The 21,794-nt window shown below is 41.3% G+C and overlaps 3 protein-coding genes across 3 annotated transcripts in view; all 3 read left to right on the top strand.

Moving 5' to 3' along the window:
* The window catches only part of LOC112555189, a 320,962-nt gene that overhangs the window by 181,182 nt on the left and 117,986 nt on the right, over positions 1 to 21,794 (top strand). The gene's annotated exons all lie outside the window — the stretch shown is intronic.
* On the top strand, positions 3,525 to 5,578 carry LOC112555193. The gene is given in 3 exon segments (XM_025223467.1): positions 3,525 to 4,257; positions 4,260 to 4,872; positions 4,875 to 5,578. Coding segments are annotated over 3 exon segments (1,638 nt in total). The 5' UTR covers positions 3,525 to 3,642; the 3' UTR covers positions 5,285 to 5,578.
* LOC112555536 (tripartite motif-containing protein 72-like) lies at positions 19,012 to 19,758 on the top strand. The gene has a single exon (XM_025223969.1). The coding sequence runs from the start codon at positions 19,012 to 19,014 to the stop codon at positions 19,756 to 19,758; it is 747 nt and encodes a 248-aa protein (XP_025079754.1).

Genomic DNA, 21,794 nt, shown 5'->3' with positions numbered 1-21,794 from the left:
ACCATTTCATGAAGACCCACTACTATATACACATCGATCTTAGACATGGTGGAGAATCATCCTTTTAAAGAGGGAACTATTAACTGTCTATCAATCAAACGAAAGGCAGAAACCGTATACAACACTTTATGCTATTAAATAATACAAGCAGACGGACCCAGTACCGGTGGTTTGTTTCTAAGAGAAAGTTTTCGACATAGGCAATAATAACATGGGCAGAGCAATATCGAAAGACTCACCGAAATAAGAACAAGGGCCCCAGAAACAGGGATAGTCTGGAACCCACTACAGTCGACCCACCCAGCACAGGGAGCAGAGGTCATCCTGTCGGGTGTAACACGAGGTCGCCAGTCTGTAACAATAGGAGGACGGAACATTCCTGACCTTAGACACATCGCCGGCCTCAGAGAGAAGCTGATCACTAGTTATTGCCTTCATACACCCGTACAAGTGTGGTGACAAGCAGGTGTCACAATAACAGGGCTACAGGCAAGCCCCAAAGAATATTTTTTAAAAAACAAACATACCTCACCTTTGAGGTAGTGTCACACATGAGTGACAGGAGATTAAGTAAAAAGCCAGAACAGCAAGGTCGCACCTGTCACATGACTAATAAGTATTTATTTTATAAAAATTGGGAAAGAAAGGGGAAAGACCATTTATTAATGTCGCCAGTCAGCGCTTCACTTTCCAAGGAGATATGGCAAGTGGAGGGACAACACACTCGTACACCTCTGAGTCCCATACTACCAGAACTCAGCATCACCAAACATGTGTTAATAAAGAAGCAGAGGGACATTAACCTCCTTTTATAATAAAGTTTCCACAGTAGACTGTTGCCTCGGAGTAAACAAGAGTTTTATACCTTTACTTTCATCAACCGCGTCAACTGCAGGATCGTTAATCAGTTTTTTGTGTATGCGCATGCTCCTCATTCAGCTTCTGTAATCTTGCAGTCATTCCTTTATACGCAAGTGTGGAAGACATGATAAGGAAATCGAAGTTTCTGAGAGAAAAAGTCTACATCCAGAAGTTTGTTGTCGATCGACGATATGTAACTGTCCACATGTCGATACGTTTTGCTGGCCTTGTTGTAACCAGTATGAGTTTGAGTTCGGTGGTCTCAGACAAAGTTCTTCATTCTGTCACATGACCGTTGAACCTGTTCTCTCTTGGCCAGAAGAGGTCGCTGTTGTCTGGATTCTTCTAATTTCATGGAGGGAACATCGTACTTTTTATACTCCGATTTCTGATTTCTACTGCGACTCTTCTGACCACATAAGTGTTGATTAACTAATCTTTAACTCATATTCTGTCATGTTACACCGCCGACAGTGCTATGTAATTCCTGCTGTACTACAGTTTTTTAACAAAAAGTTATTTTGTGTCACAACTGTGTCGCATTATATCTACAGCAATTACTGTCTCTTATTCTACTTCTTACGCAGCTAGTAGCGACAAACGTAGGTAGTTAGGGATGCTTACAATTAATTACCTATACTTTATATCGTGGCAATGCAAGTCAGCAGTTGCAAAACTGAAAGAACGGTAATGAAGTAAGCTAAATGAACCTACTTTCTCGGCAAGAGAGGCTGTACAGAAAGCAGCAGGTTGACAACACTTTGTCCATAGAGAAGCCAGTGGTCTACAGTCATCCTGGTCTTTCACAGGTTTTGAACCTAAACAGTTCTCACAGCTCAGAAACATTCCGCAAAAGATTATGTATATCTTATACTCGCGTTAACAATTGTTGAAAACATGACACATTTCATTTTTCGGAAAAAAAAAAATTGTGTAGTATTTTGTTACCAACAATATTTATTGCCCATAGTATGTTGCGTGGATGTGTTACTGTGTGTGAGATGTGTGTGTGTGTATGCGTGTTTATATATAAAGGCTTATTTGTTTCTCGCACTAAAAATCTATGTTCTCATATTATGTGAATATGTCAAGAGCTTCCACCTGGAGGTAGAAAAGAATGATATATCAGTTTGAAGTAGTATTATTATTTGATAGATGGGGAGATAAGTGAAGCAAGGAGACGCGAGAAAACTGCATACACATAGTTCTAAGCTTCTTTCATTTAAAATTGATCTGAATGTACCTCCCCCACCCCACGCACACACGCACACACACACAGCAGTAACTACAATGTGCTCTGGAATCTCAAGCTCTTGAAACATCAATGATTTGTAAGATCACAAGGCCGTGCAAGGGTCCTACCTGTAGAAGAGCTTTTTTGACGATCAAAAAGAAGAAGACACCTGCTGTCACATGACGTACAGACCTCATGTGGAGGGTGGAGAGACTTGGGGAAGGGCGGGGGAGACCATTATTAAGTGAACTCGTGTGGACAGTTTGAGAACGGTCTGCTTTTATTCTTGTTTCCCCGCAGTGTGTGTGTGTGTGTTTGTGTGTGTGTGTGTCTCCTCTATACAAGACAAGGCCATGAGAAACATTCTTCAGTCGTGTGGGGAGACCCTCTCTAGCGTGAGGGCAAACAACAGTCCAGCCTGTTTCTCTTGTTTAACCTAGTTTTTGTAATCACATTTTGCAGACCTGTGATGCTTCTGAGTTGGAATCGTTTTGATGAAGGTACATTTAATCTCATCTGACTTTCCTACAAAAACAAAACAACTTTACAAAGTCTAGACATTAATTTCCAGCGATTACATTCTCCATCCTTTACCCATTGCCTTTGCCGTCCACGTGATCTTCTCTGTGATGTATCACATATTTGACGTCATATTGTTTATGATGTCAATAAAATTTTGACGTCAGCACGACGTCATCTTTCTAAAATTCTCCACACAGCTGCTAGAAAATGTCTTCGTCCGCCATTGTTTTGGTTTGTAAGATCAGCACAGCGACACTGATCGGCAAACTACTGCAAGGTATTTAGAAATATAGATAGGACTACATGTTGGAACGTGGGTGTGTATACAGAAGTTCTCACAGAACTCTCATGAAGATCCATACATCACCAGACAAACAAAGAAAGACATGGTGATGTGATCTACACAAGGGTGTCCTTAGACATCACGTGCTGCGGTCTACCTGTGAGGCCTGCAGGGCACGAGGGCAGTTTTCTTGCTGACGTTTCTTCATCAAACATCAAAGACTCTGTTTAGCAGGTATTATTAAGGCTGAGGCTATCGTACAAGATCCCAGATCCCAGGGCCGCAAAGTATGTCCACTTAAAAGCAATCCAGATATGTTTCGCAGGTTAAGAAGGATAAAAGTGCTAGCTCAGTGCTCGTGCTTTATTTCAGTCTGCATTGTCATATTTAATTTTTTATTATTTGCTTCCGACATGACTAGAGTGGACGAGAACACAGTTTTCCTCACAGAAGGGACTAGCGGTAAAACATGGATGGCGGAGATGAACGCTCACAAGGAACCCAACACTCAAACGTGTGAACATCCGGATCTTGACCCGTTTAACCCTTCAATCATGCAGTTCCACAAAAGGTATTCACCCGTGGACTGCAGCCGCTGGGAGGAAGACTGGGTGTACACATCAACGGCACGTTTCGCATCTCAAAGCGCGTGCTTCGCCTGCCCGGGAAGATCACGTGCGAGTACATCCCACTCGAGCACCATGGCGACTTCTCCGTCCGTGAAGGGCTGCATGTCAAGCCCATGCTGGACGGCGCACCGCTAACGACAGACTTCTTCAGGGTGGACTGCTTGTCAAGCACTGGAAAAAGGTATCTGAACATCCACTCTGGCGTGGCCAGGAACAAAGACGTTTTGTCTCGGCTGGAGACTTTGGGTAGCATTTCATCTATCCCTGTGATGACTCCACCCTCCACACACACGTCGAAACAAGAATCTGTTCCGTTGTCCTTATCCCTCATTTCCAAAAGTCTGCCTAGCCTGAACTTAAATGTCTTTATGTTTGGTTTTGACTCCATGTCTCGTATGTCATGGATTCGTCTCCTTCCTCGCACACGAAAATACTTTCTGGAGACTCTTGGCGGTCTTGAACTTGAAGGATACAACATTGTAGGGGACGGAACGACGGCCGCATTGCTCCCCATTCTAACCGGGCATCATGAAGAAGAGTTGCCAGAGGCCAGACGGGGCATGCCCGGGGCACAGCCAGTAGACGGACATCCGTGGGTGTGGAAAGAGTTCAAACGTCACGGTTACGTCACGGCTTATGCCGAAGACATGGCCAACGTCGGAACGTTTCAATATCGCATGCTGGGTTTCAAAGAACAGCCCACCGACCACTACATGAGGCCGTTCTACAAGAGGCCGAAGAGAAGATCTACGGGATTTATTATCCTTATTGCCTGGGCTCTACACCCCGTCACCTCAACTTCATGCACTGGTTCGAGGAGCTGTTTGCTACCTACACACGACACCCAAAGTTTTTCTTTGGTTTCCACAGTGAGTTGAGTCACAACAGTAACTTTCTTGTGCAGGCTCTTGATGAAGATCTGGTGTTATTCCTCGACAGACTGGAAAAGAGTGGTCACCTCAATTCCACCCTCCTTATTCTCATGGCTGACCACGGGGCCAGGTTTTCTTACATTCGGGCCACAACGCAGGGAAAGCTAGAAGAGCGCTTGCCTTACTTTGCCTTACGTTTCCCGCCATGGGTAAAACAACTTCATCCTCAGCTCATCCGCAACTTGGAGATAAACACTCGGAGGCTGACGACGCCGTTTGACATTCACGAAACCCTGATGGAGGTGCTGACCTACTCCGGGTCAGGGCTGGGGGACATCTCCAAGAGAGCCATCAGCCTCTTCAAGGAAATCCCGAAACATCGGAGCTGCAGCCACGCTGGGGTGACTCCTCATTGGTGTGCCTGCCTGAAGTGGGACACTCTTAAACTCTCAGATTCTACCGTGCTGTCGGCGTGAAGTCGGCTATAAATGAGATCAACTCGTACACAAAGTCCAACAGAAAGACTTGCGCAATGCTGCGCCTGAAGAAGATAACTTCCGTTGCACGCTACTTACCGACTTACGAGGATTACGTGGCTGAAGATAATCTGCGGCAGTACGAAGAGAGTTTTACTCAGCCTAGGAGGCAGAACTATTTAGATGTAAATCAAGAAGTCTATCAGGTGTCCTTCATCTCTCAGCCTGGAAACGGCCATTTTGAAGTGACGTGCACTCTTGATACAACTACTGGAAATTTCTTCGTAGCGAGCACCGACATCAGTAGAATAAACAAGTACGGAAATGATGCAAACTGCATTAAAAACAGGTATCCTCACCTTCGTCCTTTTTGCTACTGTAAGTCAGGTTCGTGGTGGTTTGGGTGATGAACTCTTAAACTCTTAAACTTTTACAGACACTCAGGCTTGCGGTGACTTTAGACAATTTTGTTGCCCTACATTACATTCATAGTACTTGCAATTTGTGCTCACTACATGGATGTCACTACCTACTTGCTCGTTAGAAGTAGAAAACATTCTTTGATAACTACTAGCTGGATAGCTCAGACCTAGCTGTCTGCTAGAATAGTCAGCTTTGTCTTAGCACTTTGTTGGATTGTAACACTAGCCTTGCTTGTATTGATGAGATAGCAACTGTGAACTAAACTTCTTTTTTTACTCCTTTGTTACATTTGTTGCTTTTGTTCTTAAGTGTCAAACAAATCTTGTTTTTGTTTTTGCTAGTATAGTTAATTCATTTTGTATTCGCAGCGAACTATTTTCGTCAACAGCTTGTAGTTCACGGTTTTATCAGATGTACATCAGTACGTGGACAGACGAGCTTGATTGCGTGGATATGTGCGAATGTTTGAAAACAGTCAACCTTTCTTATTACCTCCTACTGTGGCTTTTTCTGTCTCTTGCTCTGTCCATAAGATGATGGATTTGCTACACACATTGCATATTATTAGCATGACCGAAGACTTAAGGTAAAAAGACTCAGTACATTAAAGACACCAGGTCCCTCACTCGTGTACTTCGCGTCTTTGCGAGCCCGCATGTGTGTGTATGTTTGTTCATTTGTTTGAAGTCCGAGGCTCTGTCTTTTTTCCATTCTTTGACTGTGTGTATGTCTATTTGTATGCAAACATCGTCCTAATGACCTGCCAATTTCTGTTGCTGTTTCCCTTTTAAGTAAACCTCGTAAGTCGGAATGAGCGTCGTTTACAGGGTCGTAACCACGAAACGACGTAACTCGAGACCGTCGTAACCCGAGAACTACCTGTATTTGTTTCCCGCACAAAAAATTTGAGTGCTCACATTATGTGAATGTGTCATGAGCTTAGTAGTAATTTGAAGTAATATTATTAATCTTGAAGACGTGGAGATTACTTAAGCAAGGAGAAGCGAGAAAACTCCGTACACATAGTTCTAAGCTTCTTTCATTTAAAATTGATCTGAATGTACCCCCCCACACACACACGCGCGCGCACACACACACACCAGTAACTACAACGTGCTCTGGAATCTAAAGCTCTTGAAACATCAATGATTTGCAAGATCACGAGGACGTGCACGGGTCCTACCTGTAGAAAGAGGTTTTTTGACGATCAAAAAGAAGAAGACACCTGCTGTCAGATGACGTACAGACCTCATGTGGAGGGTGGAGAGACTTGGGGAAGGGCGGGGGAGACCACGGTGCACACAGAATGAAATCCCTGCATCATGTTGCTGTTTTTTGTACATCACTGTTGTCACCTGCTGTGCTCTCTCTCTCTGTACGTTCGCTACCAAAACAAATCATTAGCTACAAGATTGACTGACTGACACACTGACTGACTGACTGACTGACACTCACAAAATCACTGTAACGTTTTAAAGTTCATAAGGAGAAAGGATGTCCACTCTTTTTTTACGGATGCAGTAGCAGTCCCTATAGACCATAAACATGTATAGTGTTATAAACAAATACATAAGGGAGAAAACTCTTAATTGATTCCTCATTTGTTCTAGTATGAATTACTTCCCTGTAACGGCTGAAGGAGTCAACCAAGCAACTGCGAATTACAAGAAAATAGCAAGTAATATTTAAATCCCAATGTCTATTTTAATAAAATATGTGTGTATTGGCACTATATGTTTGCATATAATGAAGACATTTTTTTAGAGAAATTTCGAACTTTTGACCTAAATTCCCGGTTCTCCTATAGAGTTACAATTTTTAATTTTAATTTAGGAAAAGAAAACAAAACCTATAATTGTAAAAAAAACCTCACACCACGTAACTGTGGTTGTATTCTGTCATTAACAATGTTGTCCGTCATCTACTCATCCCAGACAGTAATGCTTTCTTTCAACAACAACAAAACAATTGCCTCTTTGGCTCTTGCAGTAGTAATCTATTCGTTTACTGGACAAGATGCCTGGCACACTCACAAATATAACAATTTGTTGAATATGCAGGTCGATAAACTATATCAAAGACTTTAATAGTCATGGGTTGTTGGACTTTAAAATACAGGTAAATATTTTAAGGTCACTCAATGAGGGTGTTTCGCGCATGTGCAGTCTTTCCTGGTCGGTGGTTAAAGTGGAATCGGGAATCAGTCTGAGAGCGATTGAATTGTTTTTACCGAAACATATAAATGTGAAGAGACAGGTAAAAGATCATTGTTCTGTTATAAACTGCCAAAAACGTAAATTAAAAAATGTTTCCAGATGGCAAAACATAAAAACGCGAAAGACAAAAAGCCATACGAACATCGTTCTGTCTGCAAAATTCAACAACATGCGGTCGCCTTTTAGTATGAAAATTTTCACCTAAACAATCGGCGTTTAATAACCTCATTGGTGAAATTACACTGATGTAATGCTTTGCTTCCTTATGGAGCTGCTACAAATAAAGTTGTACTTGATTTTGCAATCAACTTTCCATTGAAAAAGATTACCCACTTTTCAAAAACTGCAGCAATCCACTTCTCATAGACACCATGACCGGCATGTTATCCGCCATTTCAGAGATTTACCCGTGTTCCTCTTATTTAACACACACTCAAAACTCAAGCAGGAACCTCTTAGTCGCCTATGAGTTACAGTCGTATTGAACATCTGTTTAGTTATAGGTGGACTGTCTTGAAGCACTGTTTGTACTATTTATTTATTTGTCTTTGTCTTGACATTTTGAAAAGTCCTTATAGAGATGAAATTTTATAGGAAACGGGTATTCATAGAAGAGGAGATTTAGTTTGCTTAGGAAGTTTAATTCCTCCTTTCGGAATACATAAATGATTATAGACGTCATGTGGAAAGTTCTAAACCACACCTGCAAAATATACCTTCTAAGTAGGTATATATCATGTTTATCAGCATGATGTGTTATAATTTTCATTTTCACCCCTCATACATCAGTCCTCTCATTTAATGTCATTTGTGTCGTTCTCGTGGATTAGGCTTGCAACTTTGGCGTTCAACTAAAATAGAGTTGTAGCCCTGTCACAGATGGTGGCATAGCGATAAAAGCCGCACAGCGATGGTGGCTGAGCCCACCTGCTGAATGACTAATCGGGATTCTTTTTTCAGATAGTAGAAGAAGAAAGAGGGAAGACGATTTAAATGAACTGTTGCAGGCCAGCGCTCCACTCCCGAGGACACTGCGAGTGCCGAGACACCAAGTGTGGGGGGAGTGGAGGCTGTCTTCCTATACAGGTGAGGTATTTGTATGTTTGTACATCTCGGGATTTGTATGCTGAATTCTTAATGTGTTCTTTTAAATAGATATGAATGAGTTTTATTTTGTAAATTGTTTAGTTCATGGGTATCCTGGAGTATTTGTCCCAGGAAGACAACATCTGACCCCATGTGGAGACGTGTTTGTGTAATTGTTGTTTTATGATTTAAGATAAGTTGTGAGTGTTGATGACAATGAAACATTAGTTACCAGAGACGGTTGATACAGTAAAAGAAGTTTTATGCCGAACTTTACACTTCATTATTTCTGAAGTTAAACATCAAGAAAAGGAACTTTCTCTCAGGACTGCATTTAAAATGAGAGAGCATTAATTACCAGCAATAATGCATCTTAGTGGTATATAGTATATATAGTAGTAATAATTCAATGATGTATGTTTACTAGGGAGTTCTTTTTAACATTTTTGGTGTTTTTATATTAGCATACAAAAGAGGTAGAGTTGTTTCGTGAAATAAAGAACACGCAATTGTCCAGGCGTTTGTGGGAACCAGAGTGACTGTGACATACTGAACTCATCATTCTAAAGTTAGAACACATTATCTTATTCTTCCTTAACTAGTGTCCTGCAACACCTTCTGCAGTTCTTTATGAGGAAATGTTTTCATCGAAAGCAACGTTTTAAGAAGTTCCATAGTGTCATTAGTAGTTAACGTGGTCTTTGTATTACGACATTAGCAAACTTTATTTGGTCTATGATACGCTTCCGTCTTTCTTCCTCCATTCTTCTGCGTCTGAGTTCCAGGTAGATGTTGATGGTGTACAGGAATGGGTTGACCGCAGCGTTAATAGGAAGAACAAAAATGGCGATCCCCACATTGACCTCTCCGGATATAGGGATACCGCTGGACGCAAGGATTCCCGTTAAGCCGACAGGAAACCAGCACAAGAAGTCGGACATCACTACTGTGATTAGACGTCTGGCAATAGTAACCTCTTTTCTTGACTTCGATGTATTTTGTGCAGACATAGAATTGGTGTGAACAGACCAGTATATGGAAGCTTGTCCAGTAAGAATCAAAAGAAATAAAATAAAATTTAAAATAAAAATAACTCCAAACGCGTATTCGCGACCTGGAAATTGTACTCTGGAGGTAGGAAGTGGGACACAGATGCTTGTCTGGCTGTAAAACTTCCAGTGTGACGTCATCGGCAGTAGAGGCACGACTGTCAAGGCCACACCTGTGAGCCACGACACTGCGCATGCGCACTGCGCTGAACGTTTGCCAAAGTGCACCTGGCTAAAAGGAAACCGGAGAACAAGGAAGCGGTCAACTGTAATGAGAAAGATGATGAAGACGGAAACTTCACATGACAGTAAAGACGTAAAACCTGCCAGTTTGCACAAACTGCTGTTTCTCCACCCGACATCCTCCCAGACATAGGATCCTCTGTACCGGAAGTCGGCGATACCGATGATTGAAAGGTAGACACCCATCAGAAAGTCCGCCACACACAGGTTGGTGACGAAGACGTCATACCCGACGTTACCTGACGTTTTGTGCAACATCAAACGGTAAACCAAGGAGCTGAGGTTTCCCAGTAGCGCCAGTGAGGCAAAGATGGCGACTCCTGCTCGGTAGACTCCGGATCGCAGCAGATCGTCACAAGAAGACACTTCATCTGAAGGAGCGTGACAGTTGAGCACGTTAAAACCAGGGGGCAATATGGCCGGACAACACAGCTTGTAGTTGTCAGCAAACATTTTCTGTAGTTTAGTGAGATTATAAAATATTTGTCTCGGAAAAATAGTCATAGGGCAACGTCTGAGGTCCAATAAATTTAAACTTCTTGCTGCCTCAAAGCCCTGTCCTGTCACGTGATCTAAGCGACTACCGGAAAGATTGAGTGTTGTTAGTGTCGAAAACAAAATGTTACCAAAACTTAATTTCGGAAGTAGGACGTCAGAAACGTCGAGAAACTTTAGAGACGATGTTTGTCTTGCGTCAACTAAAGAAAAAATATCAATGGATTAAAACTTAATTTGAAGAGACTCTAGTCTTGTTAGACCAGTAAACAAATTGCTGCTAATATGAGTCAATTTATTGTTGCTGAGGTCCAGAATGCGGAGATTAGGCAATGTCACCTCATGCAACCTGGTTATATTACACCGAACTAGAATGAGATGAACGAGGTAGATATTACTTTCAAAGTCAATCAAGTTCATTGCTGTCCCACTGGCATTAACGTATCGAAGGTTAGGGTAGCTAGCAGCAGGGAAGATACCAGAACAACCAAAAGCCCAGCCGTGACAGACACAGTTGTGTGGACATGTTTCATTGCACAATATTTCATCATCTCGTTGAGGACAATGGTAGATCCCGTCACACACGTGACTCTCGTCAACACACACCTGAGAGGCGCGGCAGCGGTAGAAGCCTGGACACGTGTACCTGTCACATGCCGCCTCGTCTTCGTGACCAGGACAGTCGTTGACACCGTTACATCGGAGGTAGACAGGCAGACACACCTGCTGAAGGCTGACACACGTGAAGTGTGATTCAGGACAAAATAATACCTTTATTGAATTATATTCAAGTTTTTTGTATGGTGAAAAAGAAAACATTCCCTTTGAGCTTAAATCAATTTTCCGGGGGAGTTTGAACTGAAGGGTGTTGTATTCATATAAGAGTGGTGTTAGACATCGATCTTCATCGGCACGATCATCACAGTCTACTTGTCCGTTACAGCGCTCCGACTGTTCGACACACTGCACATACAATAGTATTTTTGATCTTTGTAGCAATCAAATAAACCTAGATAAACAATATTTGCGAATTTAATTACAACATTTTAACAATCAATTTTTTTTCTTTTTTGTATCTTATACTCAGGATAAAAACTCTAGAAGCTTTAGAAATTTCTAAACATCTTAAAGTTGTCTCTCTTGTGATCAAAAGAATACTCATGTCAGAAGTCAAGAGAGAAGCAACAAACCCTCCTGCCTGAACATCGAAAAGGAGACAAAGGGTGGCAGGATGGAAAGTAGCAGAAGTCTTCGTCGCTCCCGTCTTTGCAGTCAGCACGATGATCACAGACTAGCGTGTACGGGACACTCTGATGCACGCCGACACATTGAAATGGAGGCAATGGTGTCAGTGGTGGTGGACAGGAGTGTGTAGCGCCATCTGTACTGCCCCAGCATCTAGAGACCTCGTCACACGCCAGAAACACGTGTGTGAAGTGATGATCGGGACACTGTATGTAGCCTGACTGTTACACATATTGATCTTATGTTGAGACATAACGATTAGGAGGTGGAACACTTAAATCTAATATTTTACACTTGAATAATATATATTCTTAAAAAAAGTGTTAAATATTAAGTACAGTCGAGACAGTTGTTTGTAAAGGTATTAAAGTATACATCTTATACTAACGGGTTTACAACTTTTTTTCGCTTTTGTGCTAATGCTTCTGATGTGCATACCCAGGTTCACTCCAGAATCAGTTGACTGATTGATTGGGTAGAGCAAAGCGGGTAGTTGATGAACTGTTGTGCATGTCTGGGTTGACTGTCCGTAAACAGATGTTAAACACTCAGTCAGTCAGTCGTCCCTTCCCGCATTTGTGTCTTCTGACATGCTTCTTGAAAGGATGTTTCTCACACTTGTGCTGCATACCATGAGTCCCCGTAAGATCAGCTCCATTTGTCATACTCTGTCCATGTCAACCACCGAAATTTTTTTTTTTGATCATTTATTCTGTCTAAACTAGACTACTACAACTCTCTTCTTGCTGGCTGTCCACAATACCTCATCCACAAGCTTCATAAAGTCCAGAACTCAGCTGCTCGTCTCGCTTTCTGGACTCGCAAATGTGAACATGTCAAGTGCCTTCTTCACTCTATTCATTGGCTAGCAATTAAAGCTACAATAGACTACAAGTCTCAACTCTATGCTATGGATTCTTTGAAAGCTCTCCCTCCACTACTTTACTGAAATTTTGTCTTTCCACACTCCTGCCCGAAATCTTCGCTCCCCATCAGACTCTCACATTCTATCCTCCCTCCTTTATTGTCCCTACATAATCTTCCTCTAGTGTGCTGGCGTTGCATCATACCTGTAATTGCCTTGCGGATTAATAAAGTTGTATTGTATTGTACAAAGACAATCATATACGGGCAATGGACGTCCTCCCTCTATGCTGCTAAGCAGTGGAACTCTCTTCCACACCACATTTGCCCCTCGGACTACAAGGCTACATTCACACGATCTCTGGAAACATATCTGTTCATTTATCAATATTCCTAACTCCTTTGTCATATTAGCGATCTCCATCTTTACACTGTTTCCAGTATCTACTTACTTTCATGCCTTTATCTACACTTTAATTTCTACTCTCATACTCTCCTTATCTGGTCATTATCCCTATACGTACTTCATCTTTCACTGGCTGTTATCTAATTTTAATTCACCGTTACTTGTCAGTACAAACAATGGGAATCTTTCTTGGTCGTGAGGATTTGCTTGATAGACTAGTACTCACCTTTAAGTGTAAAGAGGTTATTTCTATCTGTGTTGTTTGTGCAGTTTAACAAATGAATAACAACATTCATATAAAAATAGAAATTTCTTGACCTCTTTGAATATTGAAATGGATGTTTTTCTAATCTTTGGCAGTTCATTGTTTTCGTAGGGGCTTAAAGTTCCCTGCATCTCACAAAAAAGACAAGAAACAACAAAGTTTCTTGACACTTGATCATCAACAGTTGAACTATTTTTAGTTTGCAAACGTATGCCCCAAAGACGTGCAAATGGTCGACATTAAGAGGAAGAAGCCCCAGTGCAGACAGTTTGATGAAATGGGCGATTGTATCGTCTGACCACATCCAGCTGTTTCTATACCTGTGACAGATAATATTCAAAAAAGAAATACTAGAACTATTTAACCGCCGAAAGAGCTATTGATGATTTTATAGTTGGATTTGTGTTTTAGAATATAAACAAAGAGAGATAAAAGCAAGGATCAAGTACTTACATCACGGATATTGTCGGAGGAGCCGACCTGGCGCCAATGAAGAAACGAGCGCATTCGTCAGTCTTTAGGAAAAGGTCTGTCACAGATTCCCATACCTGTCGGGTGCTCAAACTCGACAACTGTCCTCCTCGCTTCTGACACTGTTCATGTGCACTGATCCAAGACATTTCTTGCTTATCTAAAAATGTAAGTGAAAAGCAGCGGCCGCCAGCCTGGAATGTCCCCGGGCTGCACGTGCCGTCACCTGACCAGCATCCAGCTTCATCTTCGCCGCCCACACAGTTAGACACAAAGTTACACGGGAAGTGATGCTGCATGTCCTCCCATCGCACAGCCGAGCAGTTCCACCTGCCTTCAGACAGCTGAACAGGTAGTGCCGACACGTGGTGGAACGAGAACAGTATTCTGAAGAAGGGCTGGTCATAGGAGGCGAAACTTTTGTACTGCACTCGTACACCTCCGTGGTAAATAACTGGCTCAGTGGACGAATATTTGTGTAGAACACAGGCATTGTACTGTGTAGAGTTCAAATTGGTTTCTAATATTAATAAAAACTGTATTTCATTTAAAAAGCAGTAAGCGATCTCTTCATAAAGATAAATGTTCATAACAATAACGTTGCCTTCAGGTGCCACCAGGTAAGTCCAGGTATTTATGAAAGGAGGGTATTCGCTCGGTTGCGATGTGTCTATATAGCCTGTTAATGACAAAAACATTTGAAAGATGGATCTTCAATTAAAAGATTTAGAGAGTGATATGTTAGAGGCAGATAAAGCTTTGTCAATGCGTATACAGGAAAATACACAAATAAACATGTTTAATGTAAATAAATAAATACCCGCAGTTTAGTACAAAAAATAGTCTTAAAATGTCGTGGACGAGCTTCTAGAAAGAAAGAGTACAATATTTCATGTAATTTAGATAAAATACCTGTAGTTGAGGAGAGGAAGGTAGTGGTGAGTTGTGGCCGAGTTCCTTGTGGGACTGCCGTGAAGTTCACGTTCAGCTCAAAAGCGCTTTTCACGCTACTTACCGTCAGCTGAAGCCTCACAATATTGGAGTAAGTGAAAAATTCAGTGGGGAGGAAGTCCATATAATTATCAAATATAACCACGTCGTCTTCATCAGTTAAAATCACTCTATATTGACCTGCCGTGAATTCTGTTGACGTCCACACGTGAGCCACCATTCCTTGGGGAACTTGCAGCTCGATGTTGCAGGAGAGGACGACCGAGTTTGTCTGTGAGTTGTCGGTCTGTGTGAGCGAAATGAGGATGCTCCCTTCGCTCCCCTTCACGGGATAAATGTGCGAGTGGTTGACACATTCTTGAAGCTGTAAGTGCCAATGAGGTGAAGGTAAACTTGTAGTCAGGTCGTCAAACGTATTGACACTCGCCAGTGGCTCGGTGGCGGAGCTGGTGTTGCTCACACCATGTACGTGTGTCACCATGTTGTCAGACTTGTCGTATTCACCTTTTTCTACAGACACGTAACGGTCAGTGTGTTTGAAATCAAACAGACTGGTAGATTCTCCTGAAAAGGGGAGATAATCTGGCAGAACTATACCCGTGGTAATATTTTCTTCTTCCCACTTGTTGATGTCACTGGATTTTGCAATCATATTAATTTGAAGAAAATAAATTAGCAAACAAATATTTGCATAAAAATGTGTTCTGGTCATGCTGCCGCATCTGCAAAAGTACAAATTAGTTTTCAGAAAGTCATCATTATTGTCGTCATCGTTGTTAGCTGCAGAACAATTATTAAAAAGCAACGAAGGCTGTTGCAGAGTCTTGTGTTTTCAAGTCCTGTAAATAACAGTCTTGAAACTTTTTTGGGGAACAGTCACTGAACAAGAGAGTTGTAAGTAGACGAGCGCCACCAGAAAGCATCATTAGAAAATTGTTGCCTGAGGCTAGGAATGGGGTCAGTGGTTATGAAGTGAGAGTAGTTGGTTTATCCCAGGGCAATATGGGTGAAGCAGTTTCTAATCACACCGACATTAATCACTTAGTTCTTTTCTCCAGGGTATTTTTCTCACCATGTTGTAACTACGGCTCTAGGAGTAAAACAACATCTGCGGGGTCTGAACACCACCACATGACTTTGGAAACAAGACATTTAGCTCTTCATTTTTCTCCAGGGCAACGACCTACACTCGCTTTATAATTACGGTGCCAGGTATTTTTTTACTGACAGATTTTCTATGGAATCGATTATTAAACAATTATCAAATGCAGCACATAAAACTGTCTGTCGACTAATTTCACAGGTCAGCTTGTGATGTATACTGAGTACTGAGCCCTTGTATAAGACACTTTACTTTACACAACACACCTGTGACATCACGTGACTTGTAATTTTAGTTCCGTATTTTTCCTTTCTCTTTAAACAGACCTTTTGTTAGAAGGATGTATGAGTGCCTGTAGTTTGTAGACAGGTTATCAGCTGACCCTGATGTTATAACAAAGTTTAAGAGAGGTCTAGATTCTGTTGACACTACATTGCAGTCGTCGTCAACATCTCGGCAGCTCGTCATGACATTATTTGAGTTTACCATGACCTACAGTAATGATGATATTTTTTACAGTTTTGTTTGATTCAAGAGACTTTATAAAATGACACTGATTTTACACAGGATTACAAGCCACTTCATAATAGTAATTTTCAGATAGCTGTGAAGTACAGAAGACTAAAGAACAGTTGCTCACGTGTGTGAACACATCTGACTAGACACACAGCTACTGTACAGAATGAGACTGGAAGCATGGCAGTGACTCAGTACTGTGCGAATACCAAGATTATAAAGCTTTTTCCTTTGAAATGTTTGAGCTTTACATTTATTTTTTTTTTTTTTTTGGTTTTTGTTTTTTGTGCTGTCTTCTGCTCTCTAATACCGTCGTGAATCAGTGGGTGGCAGATACAAAACATTTCACGGTAGTGACAATCGAAGTAGAATTAAATTCCTTTGCCTCAAGAAAAAAGACCTTTCTAGTCTTTTATTTATTTTTCCTTTTTTTAGTTTGCTTTGCTGATGATTGTTATCGCGTTGCTTTAAAATGACTTCAATTTTTTTTTTTTTGTTATTTTAAGAAACATTTGTTGATCTAAAAGCCTCGCTAGAAGAAACTAGTTTTTAGTATTTCTATCGTGAAACAGAGAAATATGTTAACTTCCATTCCACCCTTTGGAAAGAGATTTAAATGTTAAAAAATATTTTTAAATGTGTTAGTCATAAGAAATATTTACTTCTGAATGACATTACATTTTCGTGAATTTGTTTTTATTTCCCTGCTTGCTATTTTTTTCTTTCTCTCACTCTCTCTCTCTCTGTTTAAGACATTTTCGCAAACAAAGAATTACATATATTACCCTGCAATTAAGGCTTAATATGTTCATAAAAAGAAATTAGAAATAAATTCCCTTGTGTTTGTCTCGTATTTTCATTGTGTTATATTGTCTTCTACCGTATGCAATATAACTGTCGGTGGGGGGGGGGGGGGGGGAGGGATACAGAGCTCTGTCGTATTTCTGTTTTATCTGATGTCCTCCTGGTGTTGGACTTGTGATTGTGTGTGTTTTTGACGGGCCTGGAATGTGTTGTCTTTTCTGTGTCGGTGGCTTCGGTTTTTTTCCGACCAGCAGACAATCGGCACAGTTGTGGTCTTCATGTTGTCTCGACCTTCAGTTGATCAGTGAACTTTCGCGCGTGCTGCACTCACTCGTGCCGTCTGTTGGATTTGTTGTATTTCTGATGAAATGTATCGAGGTTTATATGATGTTTTGATATCTGGACTGCGCCAGCAGAAATTTGACTGTTCTTCGTCCTCAACGAAGCCAGTGATCCACAGTCACACTGACGTCTTAAAGTAACACGCAGTGTGTTTCTCGAAAAACTTTTCTCACGGCTCACGAACATTCGCTGAAAGACGGTTGATACCTTATACTCGCATTAAATTGCTAAAAACTTTAAAAAATTCATTTTTATGTAGTATTTTGTTACCAAATTTAATGTTGTCCTTGTTGCGTGCATGTTTTTGAGATGTATGCATGCGTGCTTTCTATGAGAAGTTGCAAACAAACATCCGCGCCCGGAGATAGTCTTGAGCAGTAGGATATAAATATCACATGACTGCCTTTTCAATAATGAAACACACAGCATAAACGGGTTCTTTCTCTCGTCATCCCCACATCACTGCCATTAAAATTTAATTACACGTACACGTGCCGAGTATTTTTCAAATAATTATTTCTCAGCCTGTGGTGAGCAATTATTTGTTGTTAATTACGAGTTTGACAGTTCTACAGTACCACCCGTCAACCATCGCACGATCCCCCCCATGTGTTCTACACACGGACAATGACTCTAGCCACATCAAACATGGAGGTTCTCTCAGACTTAAAAAACCCGTTCGTCTTATATAATAGACCAGTCAAAGAATGGTAAGCAGTTTCTTTTAATGTGCTTGCATAAGTGTACGCATACAGACACGCAAACAGTTGTGAAACTGCAGAAATGTTGTCTGCTGATCGTTGGGTGATTAATGTGAAGCCAGGTGAAGGCGATCAAGCCTGTTACAGGTAATTATCTGGCATGCTGTCATACATATGTGCTATACATGTCTACCAAGTATGGCTATTGTCCTTAAGGTCTGCAAAATGATTAGTTGACATTTCTTTCCAACCTTCACTTCGGCCACTTGACGCTGAGCTCAATTTTAAGATCGCGTGCTTCTTTCTGTAGTTAAATGAACAGACTAACTTTTTTATTTGTCCTTTTTCACACTTTTGTGTTTGTAGACTACTGATCGCAAACAGATTAAAGGTAATTATGTAGGGGCGACACTCTTATTTTCCCTAATCATCTGTAGCATCAGATAACTAAAGTCTGAAAATCATTTATCGTTTGCTGGATAGGCGGGAGCACAAGTAAAATGACAAATCGGGTTTGAATGTTAAATACTGTATTTTAGATTCGTTTCTGATCAAGACGGGTTCAAACAAACTTTTTACTTACAATCATGTCTGTTTTGGGAGGCCGCCAGATTTCAAGATCCTTTGAGGGAGAAAAACAAATTGCAATGTGAACGTAGCTGCTATACGCGACTTTAAGTATAAGATTGTTATCAAACCCAACATTTCGTGCTGGAATTGACTCAGATCATCAGTATCTATCGTTGCCGCCTATTTTGCCATTTGACATGCCACCACGTACTTAGTAATGAAGTTTTCAGGTCTTCTGTTGGTTCACACGGTGAAGACAATATATGTTTAAAAGGAATACAACTTTCGTACAGTAAATAAGCATTGATTTAATGATTTTATTTATTTATTTTCTTATTTTGACAGGAACGACCGCGACTGAACCATTGAGACTGCTGACTGCAAGATGGTCGACTGCCCCGTCTGCTGTGAGATCTTTCAAGAGCCAAAGGTCATCCCCTGTGGACATATTATCTGTCGCTTATGTCTTGTGATGTGGTTGGAGGCGCGAGACATGGAGGCCGGGTGTCCTCTGTGCCGCTACCCTATATTCGAACTGCGTATACCCGGATATCCAAGCAGACTGATCGCCGAGACGGTGGCCAATGCGTTACCCACGGACCTTGACATCATGGCGACTGCACGCGGTAGGCGTGACGTAACACCCGAAACGTGCCTCTGGTGTGAGGGGCTCCTGTGCACCTTGGGCAACACCCCGAGTCCACTCTGCCCAGGAAAACAAGATCCACAGGATGCTGCCCGGCGCGAGGAAGCCTGTAGAGAATCATTGAAGGCGGTGTCCGCAAAGATAAAGGAGATGGTGGACCACACCATCAGGATGCAGGACTTCCTCAAAGGAACCGAAGAAGAGTTCCGCGGTGTGGTAGCCCACAGTGACACCGTGGGGCACATGAAAGTGCAGGCAGTGCAGTTGGTGCTTAAGGTGCAAAACCAGCTGGTGGAACTTAGAACTGTCTTATTGACACATAAGCATCTCCTTCGGCGTCTGCAAGAAAGCCGTGACTCCGTGGTTACCCTCGTCATGACGGAGCCCATGAAGGACAGGATGAATTTCCTGATGAAGAAGTTGAGAAATCTGGAGCAAGGCTACATGGAAGAATCGCGGAAGCTGTGCAGGTCGACGAGAACGTAATTATAACAAACTCTGTCAAGATATCCTCGTTTATTCTATTTTATCATTATCATCCTTTTCCATCATGTATATTTACATACATCTGTGCATGGTTGTTGTGTGGTCTGTGTCTAGGAGAATTCTTTAGATTATTATCATCGCGTGTGTGTGCGTGTGTGATGCTATGTGTTTTATAAGTTTTGAAGCACCTCTGACATCAACGAACAGTTATCGAGAGTATAATGTTCCAAGCTTCATGTGTGTGTGTGCGCGCGCGCGCGTGTACCTGTCCACAAACAGATCCTTTCGATTATAATTTTTACCGTCGTCATTTTAATTAGTACTTCATCTTGTGTGAATTTTTGCATCCAATATCATTAATTTTATCTTTCGTATATACACATTTCTGCATACCTACCGTATGGAAATGTGTGAGAGAGAAAGAACAGAATGTAGAGGAACATCTTAGTATGTTTTTCTTGAGATTACAACGTTCTTAGTTTGTGTGTGTGTGTGTGCGCGCGTGGGCAGAGGTCATGTCTATAAATTTACTTTTATTGCAACTTCACCGTTTTAATTAGTACTTTGTGTTTACATCCAGTTAGTTTAGTATTTTATGTTGTGTGCATACACATATGTACATAGAACATAAATATCGCACGTTAATAAACACGTGACAAACATATTTGAATGATTTCATTTCTTTTTTTGTTACTTGCTCGAGTGCCGATGTGTTCGGTACTTTTATTTTCAATAGTCGAGAGGTGTCTGCGACACGAATTACAGATAACTCGTATACGCTCCTGCGACTCTAACATCTTGCAGTTGCTTCCCTTACAACACATCATACCAAATTTTCTCAATCCGTTTAAACTATAATTATTGTTGGTCCACTTATGTCTTAATCAAGTACATCACCTGCATGATTCAAAACTAAAGTATACTGAAATTCTTACGTAAATCTATGCCCAGAAACCGTAAAGCTAAATGCTTCAAAAGTTCACAGTATTGAAGGCCCCCATAGAAAGAACAGAACTCCGCTGTAAGTGTTGAAAACCAACACAGAAATCAGCCCTTTTGGTAGACTTATGCGCACTGCCTTTTGGAAAAAAATGAATTTTATTCTTTCTCTTCATCTTAGAAAATGAAGATACGATTGGTCATCTTTACTAAGCGACACATCATTGTGGGGACGTGACTTGGGAATCATTACCTGGCCGATATCTCGCTCTCTCATACATGTGAACAAAGGATGTTATAGAGCGGGAAAGATAACCATTAAGCAAAGTGCTCAATTTGTCCTCATATGTTCCGAAGGAATTTCACCACCAACAAATATGACTTGGTTGTGCGCAGAAGCTAAATCGTCTGTTAACCCATCAGTGAAAATCGGGTGGTGTCGATTTGTAGTTCGGATCCAACATACCTCTCTCTATGTGTGACACATGTTGATGGGACTGACTGTCAGCGATTTTATTCGGTTGCCTCTACCGTGTATGTGCGTGTGTATGTATGATTTGAATGAAGGTGAATGAGTTTGTAAGAAGTTTTGATGCTTAGTGATTAGTGTGTGCTCTTGCGAACTTATCTATGTGAAGGCCTTGTGTTCGCCTTTATTGCTGGGATGAGATGGAAGCTCTATACATAAATAAAACACTATTATTATTATTAGTTTCCATGATTTTTCACTCTACCTGTGTGCAAGTAAGTGCTCAATCCCTTGAGATACACTCTCTCTGTGGTGAAGGTATCTTTTCACTGTGGGCACTGTGTGCATAGCGCAAGGTCCACGTATGTCTATGTACATGCTCGTAAGTGTGTTCTGGCTTTGTTTATAGAACTGTAATAACACAACAGCACCACCTCTACATATTACATAAAACATCAGTAACTTCTATCCTAAATGTTAGTTTGAATAAGAGTAACTTTTTTTTTCCAGAAAAGGTTTTCCCTTTTTTTTAAGCTAGGATCGAATGAAAGGTGTTGTATGGAAGTATACACATGAATGTGGCTAATACATATAAGTATTTAGGCCTTTATTTCTCCACTAGGCTAAT

This window comes from Pomacea canaliculata, linkage group LG14, assembly GCF_003073045.1.
Source record: "Pomacea canaliculata isolate SZHN2017 linkage group LG14, ASM307304v1, whole genome shotgun sequence".
NCBI lineage: Eukaryota > Metazoa > Mollusca > Gastropoda > Architaenioglossa > Ampullariidae > Pomacea > Pomacea canaliculata.
The sequence above is the reverse complement of the archived record's forward strand: the minus strand, read 5'-3'. Positions and strand labels throughout refer to the sequence as shown.

What these genes read in the sequence shown, in the direction of transcription:
- LOC112555536 (XM_025223969.1), top strand. Translation starts at nt 19,012, where the DNA reads ATGGTCGACTGCCCCGTCTGCTGTGAGATCTTTCAAGAGCCAAAGGTC.